Source organism: Schistocerca americana, chromosome 3 (genome assembly GCF_021461395.2).
Source record: "Schistocerca americana isolate TAMUIC-IGC-003095 chromosome 3, iqSchAmer2.1, whole genome shotgun sequence".
Classification (NCBI taxonomy): Eukaryota; Metazoa; Arthropoda; class Insecta; order Orthoptera; family Acrididae; genus Schistocerca; species Schistocerca americana.
The window spans coordinates 578,393,971-578,410,279 of NC_060121.1; the positions used below are offsets into that span (position 1 = coordinate 578,393,971).

The window sequence follows — 16,309 nt, forward strand, 5'->3', positions numbered from 1 at the left end:
CAAGGACTAGGTTGCCGACAGAACTGCTTCAGCATTCATCAACTTTAGTACAGAACTTGCCAAAGTCAAACGAGTTTTAAAAACAATAAACAGTGAAACTGACTGGGCATAATTTAGAAAAATGACTTTTAAACAGCTACCACTAAAAATGAGCCACCCTCCGTTATCCAAACACCAAAAGTGCATAAATTTACAGTCAATTAACTACACTTACCCAGCATTCACTGATCAGGTTTTGTGCAAAAGACTTATAAACCGCTGCCACTAATTATGAAGCCACTAACATTCAGTAGACAACAAAATACATAGATTAAAAGAAGTTAACAGTTACTGCCTAAACAGCTACAGTTAGCAAATATTCACTTATCAGATTTCAGTCAATGACTTTTAAAACAGCTGCCATGAATTATGAACCCAATGTCATTCAGAACACAAACAAAGAACAGGTTTTTTTTAAAAAATAATAAGCACTGAGTGGGCAGCTATAGTTAACCAAATTTCACTGACCAGATTTTAAGCAAATTATTTTTATACAGCTGCTATTAACTGTGAATCCACTCTCATTCAGTAGACAGCAAAATAAAGAATTTTGCAAACAATTAAAAGTCATTAAATAAGCAGCTAAATGTAATCAAAATTCACTGATAAGATTTTAAGCAAATGATTTTTATTCAGCTGCTATTAGTTATGAGTGGCGGTTGCATAAACCTCACCACCAGATCACCTTCACTAGTGTCCAAGTGGCCAAATAACATCCAAGAGGTTTGTGTGTTTTCTAAAATATCATGCCTACTCAGGGAAACCGCTTTGCAGGGCAAGTAAAAACCGACACCTGGTTCCTTTGCAGGAGCCAATTCATACTGTCGTGTAACATCTAGAACTCCAAACCTCTTGTGTTCCCAGCTGACTCGCTCCGCACACCACAGGCTCACTTCACGGCTTTTGTCCCCACCGATGGAGCCACTGGCGTACCTTCAAGGTCTTTCGGAGAAATATCGTCAACGAGGGACGAAATTAATTAAAGGTCAAGCACACACGGCTCAGTATTGTCGCATTGTATAAAATGAACAGTGCGCTGGGTTGTTTACAGATGATGGACGTGGGTCTTTGTCTGCTAATGATGGACATAACACGTTGTTTACAGGTAATGGATGTGGTAAAATTTTTGCAGATGGTGGATGCACCACACTCTTTGCATATGATGCACATGCAGCATTGTTTGCGGATAGTGAATGCACCATGTGCACGTTGTTTGGAGATGGTAGGCAGGCCACATAGTTTTGAGATAATGGACATGGCATGTTGTTTGCAGATGATCGGTGCGCCACATTGCTTGCAAATGGTGGATGCACCATATTGTTAGCAGATTGTGGAAGGGCCACGTTGTTTACAGATGAAGGATATGTGACAATGTTTGCAAATCGTGGATGCACCACGTTGTTTGCAGATGGGGGATTCACCACGTTGTTTACAGATGGTGGATCCACCATGTTGTTTGTAAATGGTGGATGCACCGCGTTGTTTGCAGATGGTAAATTCACCATGTTGTTTGTAGATGGTGGATTCACCACGTTGGTAGACGTGTCACGTGATGGACACGCCACGTCTTTTGCAGATGATGGACGTGCTGCGGCAGTCACGTGAGGCGCGCAACGTGCGCCCCGGCGCGGAGGCCGCGCTCATCGCCGCCTACTGCCTGCTAGCGGCGCTGGGGCTGGCCGCCAACGGCGCCGTCGCCTTTGTGGTGGCGCGGCGCGCGGCCATGCGCACGCCCCGGAACCTCTACATCGCCAACCTCACCGCCTCGGACTTCTCGCTCTGCCTCGTCTGCATGCCCTTCACTCTGGTCTCCATACTCAGGTAGGGCGGCTAATTCAAACAACTTTAAATAACTGTGGCATCGAAACGTACAGGGTTAATCTTGCCTGATGGCAAACTTCAACTATATTTATGTCAAAGATATGTACATATGTGTCTTAATTGACCGTCAGTGTTCGTATTTAACATTAAAAGTGCATGTTGTTGTTGTTGTGGTCTTCAGTCCTGAGACTGGTTTGATGCAGCTCTCCATCCTGCCCTATTCTGTGCAATCTTCTACATTTCCCAGTACTTACTGCAACCTACATCTTTCTGAATCTGCTTAGTGTATTCATCTCTTGGTCTCCCTCGACGATTTTTTCCCTCCACGCTGCCCTCCAAAGCTAAATTTGTGATCCCTTGATGCCTCAGAACATGTCCTACAAACTGGCCCCTTCTTCTTGTCTAGTTGTGACACAAACTCCTCTTCTCCCCAATTCTATTCAATACCTTGTCTTTAGTTATGTGATCTAGGCATCTAATCTTCAGCAGTCATCTGTAGCATCATATTTCGTAAGCTTCTATTCTCTTCTTGTCCAAATTATTTATTGTCCATGTTTCACTTCCATACATGGCTACACTCCATACAAATACTTTGAGAAACGACTTCCTGACACTTAAATCTATACTTGATGTTAACAAATTTCTCTTCTTCAGAAACGCTTTCCTTGCCATTGCCAGTCTACATTTTATATCTTCTCTACTTCGACCATCACCTGTCATTTGGCTCTAAAATTGCAAAACTCCTTTACTACTTTAAGTGTCTTATTTCCTAATCTAATTCCTTCAGCATCGCAGGACTTAATTCGACTACATTCCATTATCCTCGTTTTGCTTTTGTTGATGTTCATCTTATATCCTCCTTTCAAGACACTGTCCATTCCGTTCAACTGCTCTTCCAAGTCCTTTGCTGTCTCTGATAGAATTACAATGTCATCGGCGAACCAAGAAGTTTTTATTTCGTCTCCATGGATTTTAATACCTACTCCGAATTTTTCTTTTGTTTCCTTTACTGCTTGCTCAATATAGAGATTGAATAACATCGGGGAGAGGCTACAACCCTGTCATACTATCTTCCCAACCACTGCTTCCCTTTCATACCGCTCGACTCTTATAACTGCCACCTGACATCTGTACAAATAGTAAAAAGCCTTTCGCTCCCTGTATTTTATTCCTGCCACCTTTTGAATTTGAAAGAGAGTATTCCAGTCAACATTGTCAAAAGCTTTCTCTACGTCTACAAATGCTAGAAACGTAGGCTTGCCTTTCCTTAATCATTCTTCTAAGATAAGTCGTAAGGTCAGTATTGCCTCACGTGTTCCAATATTTGTACGGAATCCAAACTGCTCTTCCCCGAGGGCGGCTTCTACCAGTTTTTCCATTCGTCTGTAAATGATTCGCGTTAGTATTTTGCAGCTGTGACTTATTAAACTCACAGTTCGGTAATTTTCACATCTGTCAACACCTGCTTTCTTTGGGATTGGAATTATTATATTCTTCTTGAAGTCTGAGGGTATTTCGCCTGTCTCGTATATCTTGCTCACCAGATGGTAGAGTATTGTCAGGACTGGCACTCCCAAGGCCGTCAGTAGTTCTAATGGAATGTTGTCTAGTCCCGGGGCCTTGTTTCGACTCAGGTCTTTCAGTGCTCTGTCAGACTCCACGCAGTATCGTATCTCTCATTTCATCTTCATCTACATCCTCCTCTATTTCTATAATATTGTCCTCAAGTACATCGCCCTTGTATAGACACACTATATACTCCTTCCACCTTTCTACTTTCCCCTATTTGCTTAGAACTGTGTTTCCATCTAAGCTCTTGATATTCATACAAGTGGCTCTCTTTTCTCCAAAGGTCTCTTTAATTTTCCTGTAGGCTGTATCTATCTTACCCCTAGTGAGATAAGCCTCTACATCCTTACATTTGTTCTCTAGCCATGCCTGATTAGCAATTTTGCACTTTCTGTCGATCTCATTTTTGAGGCGTTTGCATTCCTTTTTGCCAGCTTGATTTACTGCGTTTTTATATTTTCCCTTTTCATCAAATTCAGTATTTCTTCTGTTACCAAAGGATTTCTACTAGCCCTTGTCTCTTTACTTACTTGATCCTCTGCTGCCTTCACTACTTCATCCCTGAGAGCTACCCATTTGTCTTCTACTGTATTTATTTCCCCCATTCCTGTCAATTGTTCCCTTATGCTCCCCCTGAAACTCTGTACAACCTCTGGTTTAGTCAGTTTATCCAGGTCCTATCTCTTTAAATTCCCACATCTTTGGAATTTCTTCAGTTTTAACCTACAGTTCAGAGTCCACATCTGCCCCTGGAAATGTCCTGCAATTTAAAACCTGGTTCCTAAATCTCTGTCTTACCATTATATAATCTATTTGATACCTTGTAGTATCTCCAGGATTCTTCCATGTATACAACCTTCTTTAATGATTCTTGTTAGCTATGATTAAGTTATGCTCTGTGCAAAATTCTACCAGATGGCTTCCTCTTTCATTTCTTAGCCCCAATCCATATTCTCCTACTATGTTTCCTTCTCTCCCTTTTCCTTCTGTCGAATTCCAGTCACCCATGACTATTAAATTTTCGTCTCCCTTCACTACCTGAATAACTTCTTTCATCTCATCATACATTTCTTCAATTTCTTCATCATCTGAAGAGATAGTTGGCATATAAACTACTGTAGTAGGCATGGGCTTCGTGTCTATCTTGGCCAAGATATTTCATCAATACTAATTGAATATTTCACAAAATGGCTTTGTATAAAGTTTCAACACGCAGGTGGTTCTGTCATATAATAAATTCATTAATGTGCAGTATGAATTCAGGAGCAACTACAATAGACAGAAAAACATTCCAGTCGTCTTACAGAATCATACATGAAACATCAGTATACAGTTGTTTAACACGCCAGTTAACACCTGCAAGCACACTAGATCGCAATAGGCAATGAGCAGGTATGAGAAAAATGTAAAGTCTATTCTCTACGTTAATGAGACGAACGAGATAAAAGTTATTTGAACCCTCACAGATTGTCAGCCATTGTCTCATTAAAGAGCCCGGGATTCGGAACAAATAGCCAAACATGGAATTAGGTGGAAATCAAATCCCAACCCATGGAAAGTGAACCAACGAACGTTGCTTCATTTTATGAAAACTCAGGCTAGTTCTACGAAAGAACTAAAGAAAATGTTCACATGGCTTAAACTAAAGCAGAAGCAGGAAAAATTCAACTTACGTTATATCCTAAGTACAAAATAAGTTCGAAATAATCAGAACATATAATATTCATAAATTACCCATAAGCCTCAGTACCCAGTAGTAAGGAACTTGGCTACCCTGCCCTTGTAACTGTGGCAAAAACAGTTTTGTCAATGTAATTTAGCCACGTTGGAGATGGTAAGCTCTTTAAATAACATCGTGATTAGCTGAAACCTGAAACAACATAACACGCACAGTTACCTACAGCATAGTGGATAGCGCCAAATAAATGATAGTAGAGACAACACACTAAGGTGCTCACAAAAGAAGTCCAGCAAGCGCCGATTATTACGATCACTAATGTCAGTCTGCCCACGAATTCTAAAGGAACATCAAATTCAAGCAACGGGCTTCTCAGTTATGTTAGTTAGTAGGATAGAAAATCACACACGCGCTTAAAGTAACATTCAACTTTGGATAATGGTCACTGCATCTACTTGCCGTTGGAATGCCAACCTTCTGTTATCGGTGGTAAACTACTGCGTAATGCAGAAAAATTGTCGCAGTGGAGGGCACACTTGTCTCTTCCTGGGATTCAAAGGGAGCAGTTGACTAGCCAAACAGACAACAAGATTACACCACACTTTTACCTTCGTCTCGAAGCAGTACACACGTCACTTCTTCCATTCCGAGTATCTTCTTTTAATTGTCTCACATTCATTAGAAGGAACCCAATCTTGACCTGACGAAAATGAACTCTACAGAGTTTACTCTTAGCAAAAATTTAACTACTATGGTAAGTGGGTTGGGCATGTTTAGAATCAGAAACAATCCAACGAAACAAACTTACTCTACTCTCTTTCCTTGAGTTATGAAGTTCAGTACAAAAATAAATACCCCAACCCTTAATGAGGTTATATCTCGGTGCCTCCGGTCTCTGTGCTAAACGAATGTTATTCATTGACAATGGCCATGAAAGCGTGCAGACTTGTATAAATATTATTAATCACCTTCCTCCAGTTTCTTTTAATCATGAGAGAATCTAATTCCTCACGGGAATTCTTACCGATGGACCAAACGTTAGATATCAGTGAGTTAATACGGTACATAAGCACTAATTTCGCAGGGATGGTCTTATGCACCTCATGCGTAGCAGACCGCAAAACAGAACAAATCCATGTGATGGATTTATCTGAGTTTTTCTGAGATTGGTTGCAATAAATTGTCAGCAAAAATTTATGGTTCTGGTTAACACATTCATGAATGTCGATGTGCGTCACCACCAGAAGAGAATTTCATTAGTTCTCTAGAAGCGAGGGTAGATGCATTATCGCTTGCTAATGTCTTGGAGGGTCAAAGTAGCGAAATATTTTGTAAACTTACAGAATTGTCTAATTTGTAGTTAATTCATTAACTGAAACAAACCACAAAAACCAGTTCCAAGCATCCGCCACAACAGAGATACGCATACTACCACTCTTAGTGCGTGGAAGCAGGCTGAATAATCCACAAACAATTAGTCCATTACCTCTCTACCTGACTAGAGAGCAAGAAACCACGACATGAATTGCGATTGGATTTTACAGAAAAACATTCGTGACATTCCTTGACTAAATTTTTGAAGTCCGAAAATTACTCAAAGACCGGGTAAGGTACTTTTAATATTCGTAAATATCTTAAAAGAACCCAAATAACGTTTATAAAAAATGCCGTGCAAGTACTTAATTGCATATGGAATTAGCTCTATGGTGAGAAAACTCTTTCTTCCCCTCGTAATTTGACTAATAAAATAGGGGACTGTTGTCAAGAAGTATCTACCAACTTGCTACCCACTAAGGAGTTGATCGAACATACTCCTGAGCATTTGATCCCACCTTTGCTGCCCCTTAAAATTCCCAAATACTGATGGCATCACTATTAGTGTAGGTGCAATGCACTGAACATTATCACTTGATTGTATGATTTCAGCGAACTCCTAATCCCCACTAAACCTACAAGTCAGTACATTGGCCAGGTGGATGTGTGTTACATCAAAACCTAAACCTAAAACACGAACTGCGCAGCGAGCTATCCTGCCAGTATTACGGGTTCCAGCCGGTAGCCAGCTTACGGCCTGATTGTCTGTTTCTAGTAAGTAGTCCCTCTACTTCAAATAGCGTTTCCACGGCAAAAAACCATAATAATTCCAATCAATATAGGGAATATTTAACCACTGTCACCGAAAGAGCCTTCGAAGGTAATGCGAAAGGCCAATGATATGTATCACATTCTTGTAACAGGTGTGCAGCGACTCCTGAAGTGGGGTATTGGTGTGGACAATGAACTGCCTCTAAAAATGCAGAATGATTTTCTTGGAAGCATTACTGAGAGACTGCTTAAACACATCAAAAGCTGGAATAGCCTTAGTAGGTCTATTTAAATACAAAAAAATAGATTTTTCTAATAGCTTTTATGTTGCAACTATCCTCATATCATGCTCGTATTAGATTCTGGTTGAACATAAACTGGGTATACTAGTAATAACCATGTCATACAATAACATGTACTTGTAAGAGAGATAATTTGAATAAAATACTTAGTGGTAACGTCAAATACGAAAATGCTCGCATGAGATGCAGATGAACAAAATCTAGAAGTATCAGTAGAAATCATATTATGCGCTAACTTGCTGCTGTATAAAGGCAAGTTCAATAAAGAGATATCTTCACGGGACTTATCTCCTATGCAATTGCATGTAAGTGCAGTATATGGTTCTTCCAGTCATTTCTAGACTTTCTCAGACTGCAGCTTACATCGGCGTGGTGTCAGTGTGATTGCATTGAAAACCGAAACTAGAATAGTCATCAAAATTTATGTATGTGGCCAATCTATGGGGTTGCAGGATTTTTTACATTTTAACAAATTACGTAAAAGCGCTTTCTCCTTGCCTGAAAAGTCGGGCACTACTGGTAGCTTTCACCGTTGTTCCCACCCTCCTTAAGGGGCTCCGGAACGCCCTATACTTGCAATGTTAAAATAACTCTTATAAATTACATCTTTCCTCACAAAGTATTTGAGGTAGGAGGTTGAACTTTTTACAGATTATTTATTGGAATATGGGCTACAACTTAACACAGGAATTTTACAAAATTTTAGTTCAGTTATTAAAGATGATTTTTTTTCAATTGTAATGAAAATTCACAAAATTTTTTTGCAATTTTTTATTTATATATTCAAAAATATACAGTTTTTTGGAAAAAGGCTGTTTTAAATTATGCAGAAGGTACTGTGTAACATTTACTGAAAGTTTGAAACAAATATGTTTGGAAGATCCTTAGAAAACATGTAATTAGTACGAGAAAATAAAAGTTTTGGGAATCGAGCGACAAAGATTGGATTAACTTTTTAGTGCATTCCAGGTCCATAGGGTGGATTATCTTCATCCTCTGCAAACTCCTCCTCCAACTTCCTCTTGTTCCTCCTCCTGTTTACTCTTGCTTGTATTTCTAGACTCTTTACAGCCCTGTCTGGAGCCCGAAGGCGTTCTTTGTCTAAAGCAAGCATCGCTCGTTGTTGTGTTCGTAGATTTTTCTACCATTTTCTTCAGTTGCAGTTACTGCAACACTGTTCCAAAAGGTGGCCATGTATGAACACTTATCACATTTCAGTTGTATTTCACTAGCAAGTCCTACGTTCTTTATTATGGAGAGTTCCAGACCAACTTCACTACAATGAATACATCTTACACAATTTGAAAAAATTCCTTTGAGAACCGACATTTCAAATATTTCAGTCACATCCGATTCGCCCATAAAACATTCATAGTTTTCACTCATTGAACCAAGCTTCTTCTGTGAAGTATTTTCTTTCCCACTTTGAATGCTATGGGCAGGTGTACTTGAGAGGTTAGGTTCACTCACTTGGTTATCGTCTTTATTGTTTACAGTAACAACACATACCTTTGGCTTTCCAACATTTCTCCTTTTCTTAAAAGCCTTCAGAGGATTTCTAATAACTTTACTTTTACTCATTATTATACTTCAACAAAACAGAGACTCAAGAAACAGAATTAATTACGAATATTTTCGAGATAACGACAGAGTAAATAAACATTAAACAATCGACAATCACACCAGCGATATATATTGAACCATCACAGGTTAGCCACAACACATACTTTATCTCACATCACTAAAATGTACCTGATGAACACGGACGTTAATAATAACACCATTTGACAGCAGTTTAACAGCGCCACAGTGGGTCACGCCCATGTAGAACACATTTCAAAAAAAATTTAAAAATAGTTGTAGTCTTCGGAATTGAATAAATTATATATCTATTAAAAGGTAATAGACTGCAGATTCAGAAAACGCAAAAAAGTTAAAATTGAACTTTTCATGATTTTGAGCCTGTCCGGAGCCCCTTAAATAGGAGAACTCCTGACTAAGATGTAGAAGGTGCTCACCAAATAGGTAATCATTAAACGACGAATTTTCATTTCATCCAGGGAGGCTCCTAGCAGAAATGATCCTAAGGTAACTCTGTCCAACTCAAACGAGCTCCAATCCATGCAGAACACAGGAACTTTGATTCTTCAGCTAGAGACTTTAGTCCTGATTCAGATCCAAAATAAAGTAAAGCAAACGTGTTGATCAGTTCAGGCAACCGAGGCCGAAACTGTTTTCTACGTCTGCATACACATATATACTCTTGAAATCGCTGTGATGTGCGTAACAGAGGGTGCGTCCGATTGTACGACTTACTGGAGTTTTTCCCATTCCATTCACGTATACATCTCGGGAAGGTTGATTGTTCAGATGTATGTGCCTACTGTAATTAATAAAATCTTATCCTCAAGAGTACTACGAGATTGATAAGTAGGGGATTGTAATGTATTCCTAGAGTCACAAATTAAAGCCGGTTCATGAATCTTTGTTAGTAGGATCTCTTCTGATGGTTTATACCTGTCTTCAAGTTCTGCCATCTCAGTTTCTTCAGAATCTCTAAAATGTTGTCCCAGATGTGAAACAAACGTCTGACCATTCATGCTGTCCTTGTCTGCATATATTCAATATCCTCTGTTAGTGCTATTTGGTATAGGTATCACAAGTGTAGCAACATTCTAGGATGGTCACGCGAGAGATTTGTAAGCAGTCTCCTTTACAGACTGATTGCATTTCCTCGGTATTTTGCCAACAAACCGAAGCCTGCAACCTGCTTTGCACACGACTGAAGCTATGTGATCATTCCGTTTTGTACGCCTGCAAAGTGTATGAGTTAAGCGATTCGAACTACTGTGACTCATTGATATTATTGTCATAGCATATTGTGTCTTTTCGTTTTGTCAAATGCACAGTTTTACATTTCTGAACATTTGAAGCAAGTTGCTAAACTTTGCTTAATTACAAATCTTAGATAGGTATATGTGCTAATGGTTAATCATAGCAGATACCTTAATAGGAGGGAGATTGCTGATATCTTTATGAATTTTTTCCTGGACAGGAAACTGAAAGTCCACAGCTGGCAGATCCAGCAAAATTTAGAGATGGAGAGAATATACACGGTGGATGCTAGAGCTTCGGATTGGAACACTTGACCCTTTTCTGTAGTTCCAACAGACAACGCTTTAGCTAACGGTCGTTTTGAAACTGTCTTAGAACCGATTACTGACGCTGAGCCCGAACTTTTTAACTTTCAGCTACCATTGCCCCCATTCTCTGCATAAGTGTTCTATAACGATGTAAAGCACATGCAGCATTAGTGCACTTCATGAAGATAGCTGATGCGAAGTTATTTGCTTCGAATTAAAAACTTGCTATTATGAATTAATTCACAGTTTCACCCACAATCACCCATTTGAAATCAGTGCGAGCTTAAACGAGGGACCAGGTGCAAATATGTGCATTTGGGTTCTTTCCTTCAAACTGTTAACTAATTCAATATTCAAAGGCGGCTTACGTGGACATAGCTAATTGTACATCATCATTATCGTTACCTTTCCGATTTCTTCTACTTGTGCCAAGGTATTATCACGTATGTTCAATAACCAATTTAAATCTTTGCGTTATTAATAATTACTTGTGTTATCTATTCTAGTCCATACGTTTTAGCAATAAACAAGCGTCTGTTGTGACCTTTTACTTCATTCCATAAACAGAGGAAGACCTACTCACTGCCAGAGAAATGTTGGAACACGTGGAAGGATGATGTCGATTTTGACACGACGACGGCATACGCCATCTCTGGGATAGTAGATGTACTGTTAGTAGTTTCGTCGTCGTCCCTAAACAGATCGCCTGGTGTCAAGCTGCCAGAGCATTTCTGTCTATCCTATTATAGGGACTGCGGCTCAGTGTTGTGAAAATGTGTCAAGTAAAACAGGCAACCGTTCCAAGGAGACGCACTGTTGCTTCCAGCAACCAACCTAGCGAGTCTGACAGGGATCAAACTGTGGCCTTCCAAGTGACAGGATGGTCCTTTGGATGTCTGACACTGGAGATGAATGTGCTGCGTCAGATGTGCGATGATGATGATATCAGTTGTCACGTGAATTCTCTCACATCCGCAGACGAAGCATTGGACGTCCATGCAGCACAGAAGGCCGCAGGGATCGTCAGATTGTAAGGGCAGCAATGGCACATCGTACATATGCCACAGTACAGATAAGATCGGACGGCTTATTAGAGGTAGGACTATGGCACGCACACATCCAGCCCTTCTCCACTCGACTGGTGCCGTCAGAGGATCGCTTGCAGGACGGAATGGCGCACCGTAGTCTTCAGCGGTGAAAGCAGATCCTGCCTGCACATGAGTGATGATCGTTTGAACGTACGACTTAGAGGTGATGAGCGCTGTATCGTAGGTTGCATTCGTCCAAGACACACTGACCTCACCCAAGACATTATGGTCTGTGGTGCGATTAGCTACAGTTCTCGTTCACCGTTGGTGTTTCTGGAAGGCAGGCTAAGCAGTGCTCGGTACTTGTAAAATGTCGATAGACACGTTGCCGCTCGGGGTTAGCCGAGCGGTCTGAGGCGATGCAGTGATGGCTTGCGCGGCTGGTCCCGGCGGAGGTTCCAGTCCTCCCTCGGGCATGGGTGTGTGTGTGTGTTTGTCTTTAGGATAATTTACGTTAAGTAGCGTGAAAGCTTAGGGACTGATAACCTTAGCAGTTAAGTCCCATAAGGCTTCACAAACATTTGAACATTTTTTTCATAGACACGTTCTTTTGACGTTCCAGCAAGAAGAAGGCGATGTTTCGTTCCAACAGGATAATGATCGCCTACGCACTAACCGTGAAACTCAACGTGCTCTGCAAGACGAGCAGCTACTTTCCTAGCCAGCACGATCTCCGGACTTGTCTCCAATAGAGCACATGTGGGATATGATGGGACGTAAAATGAGTTGTGTGACTTGTCAACCAACTCTTACAGAACTAGGTAAACAGGTCGAGCAGCGTGTCATTAAGTATCCCGTGATAGTATTCGCCAGCTGTGCCATCGACTGGATGCCAGGGTCAGAGCTGCATTGCCACCTGTAGAGTAAAAGGGTATACCATCTTTGTTTTTCGGCAGTGTATAGTACCCATTTGTCGCGTATTTGAATGCCACTCCTGTTTAAATTCAGATGCCTCATACAATCATTTGTTTCCAAACTTTGGTGCCACTATTCATCAGGCTTTATCCGGGCCTATCTGTTCACCGCAAACATCACTGGGTTCATATCTCAACGGTATCCCAGGGGGATGCAAAAAGCTCAACCGTAACCGCATACTATAGATTAAAAATACAGCACGAAAATGCAGCTCTGCGTTTCTTCTAGCTCAAGCATATTAGTTGCAATATTAGATTGCGTCGAATATTGCACACCAAATTACCGTTCCCGAGAAGTCGCTGCACCGCCAAGCCTTATATTTAGTGGTGGTTGTTCCATTGCACGTCATGTTAGTTTTGTTCTAAAGGCAGCACATCTTTATCCATCCTTCCAATATTACATACATTCTATTGAACGCTCTCTCTCACAATGTAGAGACAGCTGCGCTGGACAGAAGTTGTGAACAGTGACCACTCCTCTTTTGTGTGGCTGTCAAAGAGTTATGTAACTGTTGAAGGGCTGTAGATAATGTTAATCTGGAAATTAACCCGTCTTTCACCAGTATATGTTAAATAGATAAATAAAGTTAGAGAAGTGGATCGAAACGATGCCTTAGAAAGAGGTTAAACATCTCTTGGCATTCATCCTATTTATACTTAAGGCAGCGCCATAAAACTCCTTCGATTTATTCTTATTCTTAAGATTTCACCACCGCAAGTCCTTTTGCTCACAATTTGCATAAGGTTGATTTTGTTGTATAAACGTTTTTGCTTCGTTTATTGGACTTAGTTATGCGACCCTAATGCTCCAATACTTGTTAGAATTTTCTGAATTGCTCTCCTGGAAACAAATGTAGAATCTCACTTGTCATATACTACTCACCATACTACCAACACTGTGTAAATGCAGGAAACAAGACAAGAAAGTTGTTGATACAGCGTCGCATGTGTATTCACGCGGCTACCTACATTTTGTGAAATTATTTTCGTTGTCTCTCAATGGTTTCTTCATCGTATGGCAATTACTGTGCTCTGTTGCGAAAAATTCAACCGAACACTACTGCAATAATTCGTTCTATATTACTTTAAATATTTAGGCGTTTAGCAGATAACCGAACACAGCAATGCTTCGCAATTGAAGGGCTCGGAGAGATATAGCCATAAGCCACAACTTTCACGAAATTGAGTTTCTCATGTTGTGGCATTCTCAACAATGTCTTCTTCACAATGAGTTGAAAAAGTTCCGTGTTACTGCAACAGATGGCAGACTATGACGGAGTGCAGTTCTATGCTGTGCCATTTGGTGGTATATTCAGGAGATACATAGTCACAAGCCACGGCAAAATGGCAGGTGGGTCAGGAACGCCTGAGGCGTCTTCGGGTCTTCAACGAATATTTGACACAGACAGTAGTGAAAGTGAAGATATTTACCATTTGGATCCTGACAGTGATGAATCTTGGCATCCATTCACCAGGAGTTCCAGCTCAGATGATGTTTCTGTTAGGAAATAAAACGGTTTATTTCCAGTGATTAATTTCCTGTGGCTTGTGACTTTGTTTCTCTCAACATTGGCAACGCATTTGACAGCCATCTTGTGTGTTAATGACGAAACTTGATGGGCACATTTATATTACTGCTTAATGGTGCAATAATGTAGTTTCAAAGGCAAAATATGTGTAAAACATATTTTCTCATTAATGTGATTTTAGCTAAATTTAATGTTTTGTGTGGCTTATGACTATGTCTCACGCAAATTCTTAGACTATTTTGCTCTTCATATTATACCTTGAAATAAGTAGAATAAATGAAGAATCACCCGAAGATCCAAAGCCTTCACGGAAAAGAAAGCGAAATATTGATCAGTGGAAGAAAAGTAATGCAGAACGTCGACGAAATGCTGGTCAGCATTATAAGTCTTTAAAAACCCACAAGACTGTTCAGGCTGCTACTATAGGAAGTCCCTGTACTTGTTCAAATAAATGCTTCACAAAACTGCTTGCAGAGGAAGAAAACATTTTTCATTCATTTTGGGACAAAAGAAACGTAAATGCCCCGAATACTTACTTGATGAGCTGTATGAAAATGGAACCGAAAAATCGGAGGTTTGTTCACTATTTAAATACAAATGGTTTAATATTTTGTACATTTATTTCATTTTCTTTTATTTGTCATAATTTCTTTCAAAGCTATCCAAAAATGACTTCCAAGAAAATATCATCCAGGGATGTTACATTTCCTTATAATGTGAGGGTATGCGGAATAGAAGTTATGTTCTGCAAGGAAGCTTTCCTGTGAGTTCATGGCTTACAGATACATGCACGAAGAGTGGGGAATTTGCAACATCAAATTAAGCAGGGATTTGCAGTGCCAAAAGAAGATGGGAGAGGTTTGTATGTTACTCTGTGCTATAAGTTAGGGATGTACTCAAACTGAGTACTATACAAATATTTCTATTAGGAAGAGGATATAAGTTCATCTTTTCTTTCTTTCATGAAAACATGGAAACTACCCATATAAATTTCAAGACGAAGTTGTATAAAGTGTTAGAGAATCTCTCAACGCTATAACGAAATATAACAGTCATTACAGTAGGCAACAGAACCCCAATAAAGTGTATTTGGATTGTGACCTCACAATTGCTTCCTTTTTTTGAGACAAATACTCAGAATACTGCAAGGAAAAGCAGGTTCCTGCAGTATCTGAAAGTAAATTCAGAGAAATTTTCGTATCTGAATTTAACGTAGGCTTCAAACTACCAAAAAGTGACACCTGTTCAAAATGTGATGGATTTCTAATTGCAATAAATAACCCAGAATTATGTGCAGAAGAAGTCACAGAAAAGAAACAACAATATGAACTGCATCTCAAAAAGGCTGACAGAGGACAAATTATGATTGCGTCTTTAACTGCTCTGGCTAAAGAAAATTCGAAAGAGCATCATGTGATAGCAATGGAGATGCAGCAAACATTCCCCACACATAAACTAACAGTAGGTCCAGCATTTTACAAGAGGAAAATATGGACATACAACTATGGTATCCACGACTGTGGATAAAATAAGGATTATATGTTTCTGTGGAGCGAGAAAGATGGAGGACGGGGTTCAGATGAGGTTGGGAGCTGCTTATTGAAGTAGTTGGAGATAACTAATCCCCAGACAAAACATCTCCACATAATCATAGACAACTGCAAGGGTCAGACAAAGAATTGGACTATTATTGCTTTGGAAAGGTCCCTTGTTGCTACCAAAAGATTTGATTCTGTCCAGCATTACTTCCCTGTGGTAGGCCACACCACGCTACCTTGCGATCGTGATTTTGGTTGCATTGAACGGTATGCAAGAAACAGACGTCCAATAGTGTACACTCCAGATGAATGGGCAGAAGTAATAAAATCTGCGAGTCCAAAACATTTCATTGTAACTAAAATGGAAAAAGAAGACTTCAGAAGTTTGGAAAGCCTGAAGATATTGACCTCAAAACGTACAGAATCCACGTCTGGAAATCCCCACCATTTCAGTGAAGCTACTCAATTTAAGTTTGAGTCTGAAGATCCCTTCAAGCTAAGTGGAAAGCACTCTTATTCAGACATAGGAGCTTTCATGTCAGTGGATATTCGTGTCAAAAAGAAAGTAAGGCTAGTTGAACCAAATCCATATCAGCTGCCAAT

General features: G+C 40.0%; 1 protein-coding gene across 1 annotated transcript in view; it reads left to right on the top strand.

Moving 5' to 3' along the window:
* The first annotated feature begins 1,591 nt into the window (after positions 1-1,591).
* The window catches only part of LOC124606239 (neuropeptide Y receptor type 2-like), a 244,258-nt gene continuing 229,540 nt past the window's right edge, over positions 1,592-16,309 (top strand). The window contains exon 1 of the mRNA XM_047138214.1: positions 1,592-1,860. Coding sequence (XP_046994170.1) covers positions 1,592-1,860 — 269 coding nt within the window. The remainder of the gene's footprint in view (positions 1,861-16,309) is intronic.